This window comes from Scardinius erythrophthalmus (genome assembly GCF_964197995.2).
Source record: "Scardinius erythrophthalmus genome assembly, chromosome: 18".
Classification (NCBI taxonomy): domain Eukaryota; kingdom Metazoa; phylum Chordata; class Actinopteri; order Cypriniformes; family Leuciscidae; genus Scardinius; species Scardinius erythrophthalmus.
The window spans coordinates 30,660,256-30,672,698 of NC_138238.1; the positions used below are offsets into that span (position 1 = coordinate 30,660,256).

Sequence of the window (12,443 nt, forward strand, 5' to 3'; positions counted from 1 at the left end):
TCTTCCACGCTTGATAATGGGAGTGAATGGCTGTATGTACTAAAACATCTAGCTTAATATAATTTAACAATTTATTATAACTCTGATTGTATTCGTCTGAAAGAAGAATGTCATATACACCTAGGATGGCTTGAGGGTGAATAAATCATGGGGTAATTTAAATTTTTGGGTGAACCATGCCTTTAAGCTGTGAAAAATACTATTTGACACTTGCAAACTGTTTGCGAGGTGCCTTTATAATGCATGCGCGATTTGTTTTCTCTGCACTCACAGTCACATCCAGTAATCGCTAATAGCACATGCCCTTTCAGTCGTATTGCAATGCCCCCTCCCGGAACATGATTTCAACCGAGGGGTTGAAACCCTCAAGTCGTGCTTGCAAAGTTTGTTCCCGATCGATTGTCCGCATTTTCAGAATCTGAAGCTCTCAATTATGATAAGGGGTATTACATTTCAGACACACACTGGAGGTGTTTGGCTAATCACAATGCACTAGGTCAGCTGGCCAATCAGAACACAGCTTTTCAGAAGGAGAGGCTTTGCAGAAATCAGCAATAATGTATAATATGTGAAAAGTAATGTTTTTGAACATTAAAAGCATGCTAACCTATTCTATTACACCCAATAAAACAAAATAATGCATTTTTAAAATAGAATCATATGACCCATTTCAAGGAGCTCACAAAAATATGCATAGAAATGTTTAAAATCAGCCGCCTATCTACAGAGACTGAATTGAGAAGGTACTCAGTACTAAAAGGCGGCAAGTTTGGTTACATTTTTTAAACTTCTGACTTGGTACTGAAATATCTGTACTTCTGACAAGTTACAATAGAGATGTTACATCTCAATAGAGATGTTTATTTCCTATTGATCACGACAGCAATAATTATATGCAGACTACAAGCACTTTAATTATCCCATTCAGCATGGTTCAGGCTCAATTCAAAATGAATGATTAAAGTGTCACATTATGTCACATTCTCACCTGTTTAATGAACTTATCACTAAGAGAGCAGGTGGAACCGAAATTCTTCTGCTGCAAGGTCATGTTCTCTTTGGTCTGAGAGTCAAAGCTGGGGTTCTCAATCAGACAGTTCACAAACAACCACATGTGATTCTTCACCTGCACACACAGTTCAACCAGGTCAACCAGAGAGCCATAATCCTTAAATTTTTTAAGGTTTGCTGATAAACTGTATGTACCTGGAAAGGTTTGACAGCCACTCCAGCCTTGTTCTTCTTTTTAACAACTTCAATCAGTTTGGACACAATCTGGTCTGCGACATAGTCTGTGTGTCTGCCACCCTAAAACACAAAACACTGTATTGAAAGCAATTTCCTCTGTCAATTTACAGTATCTGAGACAGATTAAATAGGCATATTATGTCCACATATGTTTACAGGTTAACTCTAAATTATTACATCCAAAACGGATCACTTCTGTTCATCAGCAAAAATAAAAAAAAATAAAAAAATAAATAAATAAAAAAAATAAAAAAAACAGCATGACACCTTTCCACTGTGCCATTCCGGTTAGATTTGTGTCGGTTAGATTTGTGTTGACATTGTTCTTGTCACAGAGATTTCGCAAGAATTAAATAAAACCCTTGTCATGAAGAAATTCTGCAAGAATTTAAGGAAATCAATCGGGTTTGTTCTCTCATGTCAAGCAATTTGTTGTGTGTTGATAAATGTTCAAATGTCAATAAAATAAAATAAAATCAATAGATCAAGCAATAATTTCTCTTCAGTAGACTTGGGATTAAACTGCTATAATTATTATGGACTATTACTACTATTAAGGAAACTTAAGCATCAAACCTTTGAGTAAACAGGGACAGAAATTAGATTTCATTACAAATATATTAAAAATCAAACAGTATGACAAAATTAAACGCTAAACCCCAACAACAATGCCATGTTGTAAACCTGATGACGTTTACCTTTGTTGTGGCAATGCCGTTAACAAAGCTGACTTGCTGGAACCCTTTATCACTAAGGGTAAGGCACACCTCCCAGCGTTCATTCACACTCTCGTGGACTATCGTCAGGGGAGAACCAGTCTCATCCACCTTGTCCTTCAGATAAAGGTCCACGTAGCTACGGAAACCATTCACCTGAAAGATAAAGAAACTTAAACTTAGGAAAAATGTTTAAATACAGTGATATAAACAGAAAAATTCATGAGGTCCAAGTGCAAAACCCAATCATCTACTCACTGGCAGTTTCTTGCCATTCAGATAGACACGGACGCCCTTAGTGGCCCCAGCGATGTCATATGCTCGTCGAGTTAGCAACGCCACGGTATCTTTATCCAAAGCCTGCATTTTAAACTTTGCCAGGTCTGGATTGAATGTGATGCAGGTGTAGTCATCACCATCGAAGGGTTTGATCTTAGACTCGCCTGCTCGGTTCATGTTATCAAACCATGTCTTTGGGGAAAAGATTAAAACACTTTACCACTTTTGTTCCAAGTCAAGGCAAATCACATTCTGATCAACAGTTGACACCATTAAATCACATGATAATCACTGATCTCCAAATATAACTGGACTGCCAGCATGCAGTTAAGCATCAAGTGTTCGAGCAGCCATATTGATATTCCCAACAACCAGAGGGCATCAATGACTAAAAGCTGATTGACCCGGTAGGAAGCATTTGAACAAGACTAGATTTTAGGATATAGGTATATAAATGGTTACTGTGAACATTTAATGTTTATGGTCAGAAAAACAGTTTGTAATAGGGCTGCAACTAACGATTATTTTGATAATCGATTAATCGGTCGATTATTTTTTACGATTAATCGGTTTATCTACTTATGTTTTAGTTTTGCCCATTTTTTCCCAAGTGAATTATTAACAAAGAGTCTTTATCATTCAACAGACTTTTTAGAGATTTTAACCATTTTGCATTGTCATATCCTCATCAAAAACATACCTGGAGCTGTTTTATTATGTGTTAGTCATCCTTTGTCGAACTCTTCTGCAATCAAAACACTGACCCATACGTACTCTAGCAAATTTCACAAAGAGATTTCAAATAATGTTTTCACCATGGCAGTCCTTAGGGCTCCTAAAGTAGTTTAACATCCCGAACAAAGCTTATTAAGGAATCTTGCAGAACATATTTTCACGAAGAATAAGAATAAAACAGAATACAGTTGCAGTAAATTGCATTTTATTATTTTGTTTCCTGTAAACACACAGCTTATAGCTTATTCCTTATATAGGAAACAGCTTTATAGCTTATGCTGTGAAATCAATCAGAAAGTTGAAAGTAGCTCAACTTTATGGTAATGACCTATGATGCGGTGCAGCGGCAAACGGCAGCAATATAGATGTCCTTCGCAAAATCTATCATTTGTATGTGACTGACATTTAATAAAAAAAATAAAAAAATAGATGCCCTTCGCGCTGGCTGATTCCGGAGAAACATACGATGTAAACTTTCGTTCCTACCAAAACATTAGTTCCGAGAAAAAATTATTAATTGCAGAGTTTAACCATCATAGAGTAAAAGTGTATCATTTGCATGTGTTTTTAAGTCCTGTCAGTTTAACAGGGCACGCTTGACAGGGCATATATAAGAACGAGCAGAGAGAGAGCCCCGGCCGCGCACGCGCACTCACCCGAGCGCTGTCTTGCTCTCTCTCTCCCTCGCGCATATAATCAAAATCAATTGATACAATGGTGTAGAAAAAAAAAAACCTCTCCAGTGATGAAATATTTTCTTTGCTGACAAATCTTGTGCGATATCCTAAACTGCCGAATGCATTGCTTGTTTTTTTTCTGTTTACATTTCATGGTGTGACACTTCTCTTCTCCCATGATTTTGCACACTTTGGATGACTTTGTTTGATTAGTTTTATCTTCCGCTTTTTTCTTTTTCTTTATCGAGCTTACTCCACTGCCGCCTGCCTCTGCCATCTCGCTGAATGCTGCAGAGAGAGACTGTGTGCGGGAAGCACCTGACATAAAACGAGGCCAGCTATTGGCTATTCGCTACTTCTTCTGCAGTACTGGCTGAGTAAAACCTCCGGTGGCTCATTACTGCCACACTTTGGTCACCGCAGATTTAAAATATGCACGAAATGAGCCGCTCACGGCAAATTAAAGTTATTTAGCAACTAATCGATGACTAAATTAGTTGACAACTATTTTAATAATCGATTTTAATCGATTAAATCGATTAGTTGTTTCAGCTCTAGTTTGTAATATTAACTTATCCTATTTATTCATAAAAATGAAATATCACTGTCAGCACAGTGCTATTTTATATGCAATCTGTAAATTTAGATGTAAAAAGTCAGAGCGACTGATTTGAAATAGTTAGTAATAAAACGAACAACAAAGTAACAATTACACTATGATGGGACGGTATGAAAATTTCATATCACGATTATAGTGACCAAAACTATCGTGATTATCAATATTATCATGGTTTTGTTAAAACGAGATGAAAGTGTTCAAAAAGAACTGATGCTCACACTAAAAACAGTTCAATGTTTGAAAATCAACAAACAAATAAAACGAGCAGCTCTATGAACTTTTTTAAGCAAGATTATATTCTTTGGCATTTCCTTCCTTATAATGACTGTTGTCAATAGCAACGCATTATAACACAGCGCACATCCATGTATCGCAACGGACGCGCTCTCTCGTTTCATTTAAATACAACTTGCCGTCTTGCGTCTCAGTTTTTGGACGATTGTTTTGTACGCTGTACAAAATGGATTTATAAACAGGTAAGATTTAAAACATTAATCTCAATTCAATATGTTCGCATAATTATGTGGTAAAAAAAAAAAATCTGTGTAATAAGTGTACAATGATATACATTATTATCCCTTAAATGTCACTCTTAATAGTCTTGTTTGAACTTGATCGTTTGTCTTTGGCTCAAAGTCACTTTTTCTTCGCGGAAGCTTCACGTTTATTTCAAGTGAGTGAGAAAATATTTCAACTCAAAACAACATTTTGTGCCAAATTATTTCCCAGACGGAGTTTCGGTATTGAGGTCAAAGTTAACTTGCCTTGCGTTCACTATAAATGGTCACACAAGACGACTTGGCAGATTTGAAGTGTTTCCACCCTATTGTAGTGACCATCCTCGATTAAGTTTCACTCAGGACTTTTGTAAACACCAAAATATGACCACACCTCAGATTTGGTCCTCTTAAAAATCTCCCGAGCACGGTCACTGGCTTCCGCCATTCCTTCTCGAATAAAAAACAACAACATTGCACGCTGCGCTTGCATCAGACTTTTGCTGGCTGGACAGGATTTACAGTGTTTCATTAAAATCGCGATAATCAAATACAGTTTTAATGATAATTAAATTTTAAACAATAATTCTAACCGTCAGTACATTTTATCGTGGTTTATAGTGAAACTGGTAATCGTCCCATCCACAATCACATCCCTGTTCAGATATAAACTTGTTAGGTTATGTAATGTTCACTATTAAAGCAGATGATTTCCAATTCATTAGAATGTGTGGGAACCCAATATGGCAGCACGATGGTGTCACATTAAGTCATAAGAAAACCAGTTGTTCATTATAGATCAGTGATCATAATACAAATTGGCATCATGGCACTCACTGTTTTGGATTAATAATTCAAAACAATACTAGTGCATACTTGTATTATTAATACATAGATATAATATAATTAAATGATCTACAACTAATATATAAAAAATAAAATTGAGGCAGTTCTCTTTTAACATGCTTGGAGCGGTCAGGTATCAGGCCTACCTGTTTGAAACAATGTTTTGACTCTCGACAGGCGGTCTCGACAGTGAACTTAGAGCTGAAGATATTACATAGCTTTGCACCATATCCGTTGCGGCCACCTGATGACAACACACGATTACAAAAACCCATTAAGTCTAGTGCTTTGAAATAAATCCATTCACTTCCAGCGCAACCTTACCTGTGACCTTCTTCTCATCATCATCATAGTTACTGGAGGTCAGGAGCTGGCCGAAGATCAGGGCAGGAACATACACCTTTTCCACTTTGTGCTCAACCACAGGAATACCCTTCCCGTTGTTCCACACACTGATGGTGTTATTTTCACTGCACACACAAACACACACCACTTAGACGTCCTCTCGATCTACAACACTGACCAGCCAGAGCATGTGCATTACTTACGGGTCAATATTGACCTTGATGCAGTTCATAGCCTTGTCCCTCTGTTTGTTATCAGCAGCATTCACTATGAATCAGAGAGTGAATATTACACTCAAGCAGCAATCATCTGAGCATGACATCTTTTCATAAGGTCAAAACTGAGTCAACGTTCAAACCTGCTTGCTTCCTTTTACCACATTTGATGTGTTCTATGTATGTGTTAAAGGAGAACTCCAATTTTTTTTTTTGTAAACTTGGAGTGCTGTCAATACAGAGAACAACGACAAAAATCGGTGTTGCCTACACCGTGTTGCCTACATCCTCTTTTTAAAATGTGCACCCTGTTGACTTCAATGGGGCAAGTTTTAAACCTGCTTTTAGCCTCTTATGGCGCTTTTCCACTGCATGGTACGGTAGCTAGCGCACATACCTGTATTTACATCCTGTTTTCGGTCGAAGTCCATAGTAATCGATTGTCGAGTTCACACGCATAGGTTTAGTTACCTATGATCACGCGCGTGAACTCGACAATCGACTACTGTGGACTTCGACCGAAAACAGGATGTAAATACAGGTATGTGCGCTGGCTGAAATAACATCATTTTTATTCATATCTTTCACATCTACTGCAGTCAGATTCACCCGTGATCACTCTGAAGGAATCACTCACATTAGCTGTGCACTTGTAATGACACATCAAGGATGTTAAAGGGATATTCCACTTTTTTCGGAAATATGCTCATTTTACAACTCCCCCAGAGTTAAACAGATGAGTTTTACCGTTTTAGAATCCATTCAGCCGAACTCCGGGTCTGACGGTACCAGTTTTAACATAGCTAAGCATAGATTATTGATTCTGACGAGCCCAGTAGCATTTCTTGATATGACGCAGCGCCTGAAAATAGGTCTAATAGGTTAGACAAACTTAGTCCCGGTCACGTTGGAAGAAGTTACCGAGCTGGGGACTATTTTTAGGCGCTGCGTCATATCACTACGCCTGCTGCACCCATGGTACGGCCGCACAGTTCCTTGATTATTACGCCGAAATGAGAGTAGTTCCTAGCCATATAGGCTTAGAAAATCGCAACTTTTCATTTCCCGTCGATCTTAGTACACGGTTTAACTACAGAAGAGTCAAGTTTTAAATAGGAAAAATATTGAAACTCTTTGGTCATTTTGAAAGAAATGCTACTGGGCTCGTCAGAATCAATGATCTATGCTAAGCTATGCTAAAAGTGGTACCGTCAGACCCGGAGTTCGGCTGAATGGATTCTAAAACGGTAAAACTCATCTGTTTAACTCTGGGGAAGTTGTAAAATGAGCATATTTCCGAAAAAAGTGGAGTATCCCTTTAAGAGGCTAAAAGCTGGTTTAAAACTTGCCCCATTGAAGTCAACAGGTTGCAAATTTTAAAAAGAGGATAACACGGTGTAGGCAACACCGATTTTTGTCGTTGTTCTCTGTATTGACAGCACTCCAAATTTACAAAAAAATGAGCTCAATGTTAGAACCAGAGTTCTCCTTTAATTAATGTTTATGTGAATAAACGCATCAATTAAATCGGTTTATTATATAAAGCAATTATTTCACTTCAGGAGACTTATTGAACCGCTTAATTTATATGGATTAATGTTATCATGTTTTTATGATTGATGATTTTATGAGTTTTGTTTGCGTGGACTTTACATGGAGGGACCGATTTCTGTCAGGTTCCAATAAAAATTTCCATGTTTGTTTATGTCAAAAGTAGGGCTGTCAAAAGTAGGGCTGTCAAAAGATTAATCGCGATTAATCGCATCCAAAATAAAAGTTTGTGTTTAAATAATATATGTGTGTGTACTGTGTATAATTAAATTTGTATATATAAATACACACACATGCTTGTATATATTTAAGAAAAATGTGTAATTTATATATAAAAAAATTATATTTATATATAAATATATACAGTATATGTATGCAAATATTTCTTAAATATATACATGCATGTGTGTGTATTTATATATACAAAATAATTATACAGAGTACACACACATATATTATGTAAACACAAACTTTTATTTTGGATGCGATTAATCTTTTGACAGCCCTAGTCAAAAGTCTTATGAGTTTGAAACGACATGAGGGCGAGTAAATGACAGAATTTAGAATAAATGATCTTTAGAATAGTTGCTTAATCGTTCTAATAACGGTAAGACTAGTCCATTAGTAAAAACTGTTAGCTGCAGACTACATGAGATTCACTTTACCACATGACAAAACTCACCCAGAATCTCATCATAGATCTTGTAGAGTCCTGGAACAAATGTGATGTCTCTGCAGTTCATCCCCACATCCTCATCAAACACCCACATTTGCTAAACAGGAAAAAGAAAGTGAAGAAACGTTGGGTAATTTTATGCCATTTCTATGGGTCGTTGGGATGGCATTTCAATCTAAAATGTTTACAAATCAAAGCACCTTTACATTGCAGAATTATTTTAGGATTAACTCGCAATGAACAACCTTTACATTTAAATGGAATAAACTTTTGCTGAAAGTCTGTTTTAGAAAATATGAGAGTCTTCTCCACAGATTAAGGAGATTCAGCGTTTTAATTTGGTTACTTGTACACATGACTTTTACAGAACAGCTTAACAAAATTTCTTGCTCAAGTAAAGTGTAGTAGAACAATAGCAGAACGATTATTCTTTAGTATTAATGAAACGTGTCATGGGGCAGTATGCGTTATACTTAAACAGTGTACTGGTACTGGTGCCCCTAATAAACATTATGATCTCTCTCAGCACAAATGGATGATCTCTACCTGAGTGACGGGCTCCACAGAGCCGATGTAGGTGTCAGGCCGGAGCAGGATATGCTCCAGCTGGGTCTTCTTCTGATAGATCCGCTCCACAGACAGCCGCTTCTCATCTTTCTTATGCTTACTGAGAGCCTTATTCTCAAACAAACTCTGAAAGACACAAATGTTACAACAATTATTATTCATGGTAAGATTGATGGCTTTTTTTTTTTTTTTTTCTCAGAAATTGAGATATAGAAGATGTGGGGCAAAGGACAATATGTAACATAACAGCAACCAGTCCAACGATTTTAATCTTCACATTATGTTGCTGCCTGGTCAGTTTAGACCATTCTGAGTTGAAGTAAATACTTCTTAACATAGTAGTCTTGAAATTCTGTGACCTTCTCATTTGGGGTCACGAAAATGCCTACAAAGTGTTGAGATTATGAGCATCATACATTTCATTGTTAAAGGCAGCTGCACTGTGAGTTGAAATATAACATTTTTTTTTTTTTCATTTATGCCAGATTCTCAACTAAGCTGATTATTTTTATCTGAAGAAATTTACATTGCAGGCATACATTTTTATCATTTCATTTAGGTTCAGTTAGCTGAATCTAACCCATGATCTTAGCATTGTTAGCGCCTTGCTCCACTGTTTGAGCTTCAGGAAAGCAAACAAAACAAATACGTTTTCAAAAAAGAGATATAATATTTGTTTATTACATTCAGTTCATGAAAGTTAAATACAATCTTAAGTTTTTTGGGGGGAACTTGAGAAAAGGTTTAAAGGGTTAGTTCACTCAAGTTAAAATTGTCATTACTTAGCCTACTCATCCTCAAGTAGTTCCAAACCTGTATGAGTTTCTTTCTTCCATCAACACAAAAGATAGGCTAATATTTTAAAGAATGCTGGTAACCAGACAATTGAAGGCATCCATTGACTTCCAAAGTAGGAAAAAAAAGATACTATGGAAGTCAATGGGTGTCGTCAACTGTCTGGTTACCAACATTCTTTAAAATATATTTTGTGTTCAACAGAAGAAAGAAACTAATACAGATTTCTGGAACAACTTGAGGGTGAATGAATGATGATAACATTTTCATTCATGGGTGAACTATCCCTTTAAATGTTTACTAAATCCAATTAATGTCAATGTGACCCCACTCCAAAAAATGAACAAAATCTGATTATAATTCAAAAGTTAAGGTGTCATTAGGGTGAGGGACAGTCTTATTCTAGAAAGTATTTTAGACAAATTTGGAAAGAGTGCAAACAGTGTCATCACTATTGCGGATCAATTACTCAAATGAGAATGAATGCAAAATTTAACATGCATCTCAGAAAAGTTTTTGGTCAACATTTAGCAGCACACTGTTAGCCTTAAAGCTAATAGACATAGGAGACCAGAAGGAGAGGTAATGTTAGTGGGGAAATGGTAAAGGGAGTTTTTTTAATCGGTGTCAATTATTTTTTTCTCCCCCTTCTCGGTGACCAAGGCAGCAAACACCACGTTACCAGTTTATTGTAGCAATAGAATGCTAATGTAGCGGGAACTGAATACTATGATAACGATCCTGTAAGGGTCTAACGTTACGTTAACGTAACTCATAAGGCATCAATATTACTGAACTCGTTCCTAACATCAAAATACTCAATATTTCAAACAACGCAATGCAAAAATGTGTCTAGTTAACGTTACATTCATTGCCTACAGAACAACGCTATATACTACCCAACCCCATACACAACGCAAAAAGTAGCGGAACGTTCGCTAGCGAAAAACATGTCAGTTAACGTTAAACTCTAGCAAAAGTATGACCCAAATATTGACAGTAGGGTAACGTTAATATACTTAAGTAAAAACTTAACATCTCAACGCTAAAGTAGCTACTTTTTGAGTAACTTAACGTTACTTGGACACAATGAACAACAAGATCAGTCGATCACGACGAGGATTTAAGTTAGCCATTTGCTCATGGGCAAGATATAACAACAAATTGAATGTTATCTTTCATTTTAAGCTGTTAATAAAAAGCATGAGTACGTCATACACATTTTAACGAGTCCGGTGCTTATGATAATGATAGTTTTAATTTCGAATTAATTTACCTTAAGGGGTCCTTCTGTTCCTGCCATTGTCACTGTTTACCTCTAGCACGATTTGTCTTCTGCTATCAAATCACTATCCCTGATCACTAGGCGATCCCTCAAACTATCTGAATTAAAGTTATGACTGAGCGGCTGAACTAATGCACCAACACACGCACGACTATAACAACGAGTCTCACTAACCGCCTTTCAAATTTCAAATCACACACGTATCCTCCTCCCGCCAAAGTCGCTGGCCAATCACCCTAAGGTGTGTGTTTTTTTTTTTTATCCTTAACCAATGGCGTTACAGATTTTAAACAGGGACCCGCCTGCTTTCATAGGTCCAATAACAAAAGAGATAACATCCGTTTATCCAATGAGATTTTTGTTCCGGTCTCTCTCACGGTCAAACAAACGATCAAAATGGCATACATTGAGAAAAGATTCGAAAAATTTGAGTTTGAGGATGAAATGTGTTAAATCACATTTATATGTGTATAACGTTTAGTCTATGAAATTACAAATTTTATTAAATAACACTTTATATGCATATTAAAAGCATATTTTCTGCCGGCTTTTAGAACAAGAAAAAAATAAATAATAATTGTTGGGCGCGACTCGGCAACTGATTGGATCATTGGATTGTCATCAAAGAAGAGAATATCGAAGTTATTTTGATTAACGATTACTAGGGCACATTAATTAATAATAATGACGATGATGATGTGATAAATGATGAATCATTTATAATAATGCAATATTCCATAAAAATATTTTGTGCTTTGTACAACGCAAATATGTGTATGCACAACACACACTGTTGTCCTATGTCAGTGAATGTGAAATCATGATTTCACCTATACATTTAGCCTATTGTAAAAACTTTTATTATTATTATTATTATGCAGATTAAAATTATGCTTTATATGTTTTTGAAGTTGTGTGATTGCATTTTTAAAGATGATAATCCAGATATAGGCAAATTTACCATACATAGTGACACGTAAGTACCTTTTTTAATTTAAATGTATTTGTAAGTGAAATGGAAGCAGACACACAGATAGATTTCCTCTGTGACGGGTATAAAAGCTGATTGGTTGTTGGAGTGGTAATAACATTGATTCATGATGCACATGTGTCTCTCCCTCCCTCCCTTCTCTCTCTCCATCTCTCTCAGCCTCCTTCATTTCAACACTGTCCTTGGGTGTGTATAGCAGTGTCTGACATTCTGTTGCTGAGGTCTCTCTCTCTCTCTCTCTCTCTCTCTCTCTCTCTCTCTCTCTCTCTCTCTCTCTCTCTCTCTCTCTCTCTCTCTCTCTCTCTCTCTCTCTCTCTCTCTCTCTCTCTCTCTCTCTCTCTCTCTCTCTCTCTCTGGGTGTGTGTGTGTGTACATGCAGAGTAGACCAATGACGTTGTAAA

At 36.6% G+C, this 12,443-nt stretch overlaps 1 protein-coding gene across 1 annotated transcript in view; it reads right to left on the reverse strand.

Moving 5' to 3' along the window:
* Positions 1–11,257, reverse strand: part of top2a (DNA topoisomerase II alpha) — a 46,096-nt gene extending 34,839 nt beyond the window's left edge. Inside the window, exons 1-10 of the mRNA XM_081393683.1 lie at positions 11,043–11,257; positions 8,951–9,097; positions 8,411–8,501; positions 6,166–6,229; positions 5,942–6,087; positions 5,764–5,861; positions 2,223–2,435; positions 1,947–2,120; positions 1,207–1,308; positions 989–1,126 (exon numbers count right to left, since the gene is read on the reverse strand). Coding sequence (XP_081249809.1) covers positions 989–1,126; positions 1,207–1,308; positions 1,947–2,120; positions 2,223–2,435; positions 5,764–5,861; positions 5,942–6,087; positions 6,166–6,229; positions 8,411–8,501; positions 8,951–9,097; positions 11,043–11,069 — 1,200 coding nt within the window. The 5' untranslated portion in view covers positions 11,070–11,257. The remainder of the gene's footprint in view (positions 1–988; positions 1,127–1,206; positions 1,309–1,946; positions 2,121–2,222; positions 2,436–5,763; positions 5,862–5,941; positions 6,088–6,165; positions 6,230–8,410; positions 8,502–8,950; positions 9,098–11,042) is intronic.
* Positions 11,258–12,443: the final 1,186 nt, after the last annotated feature.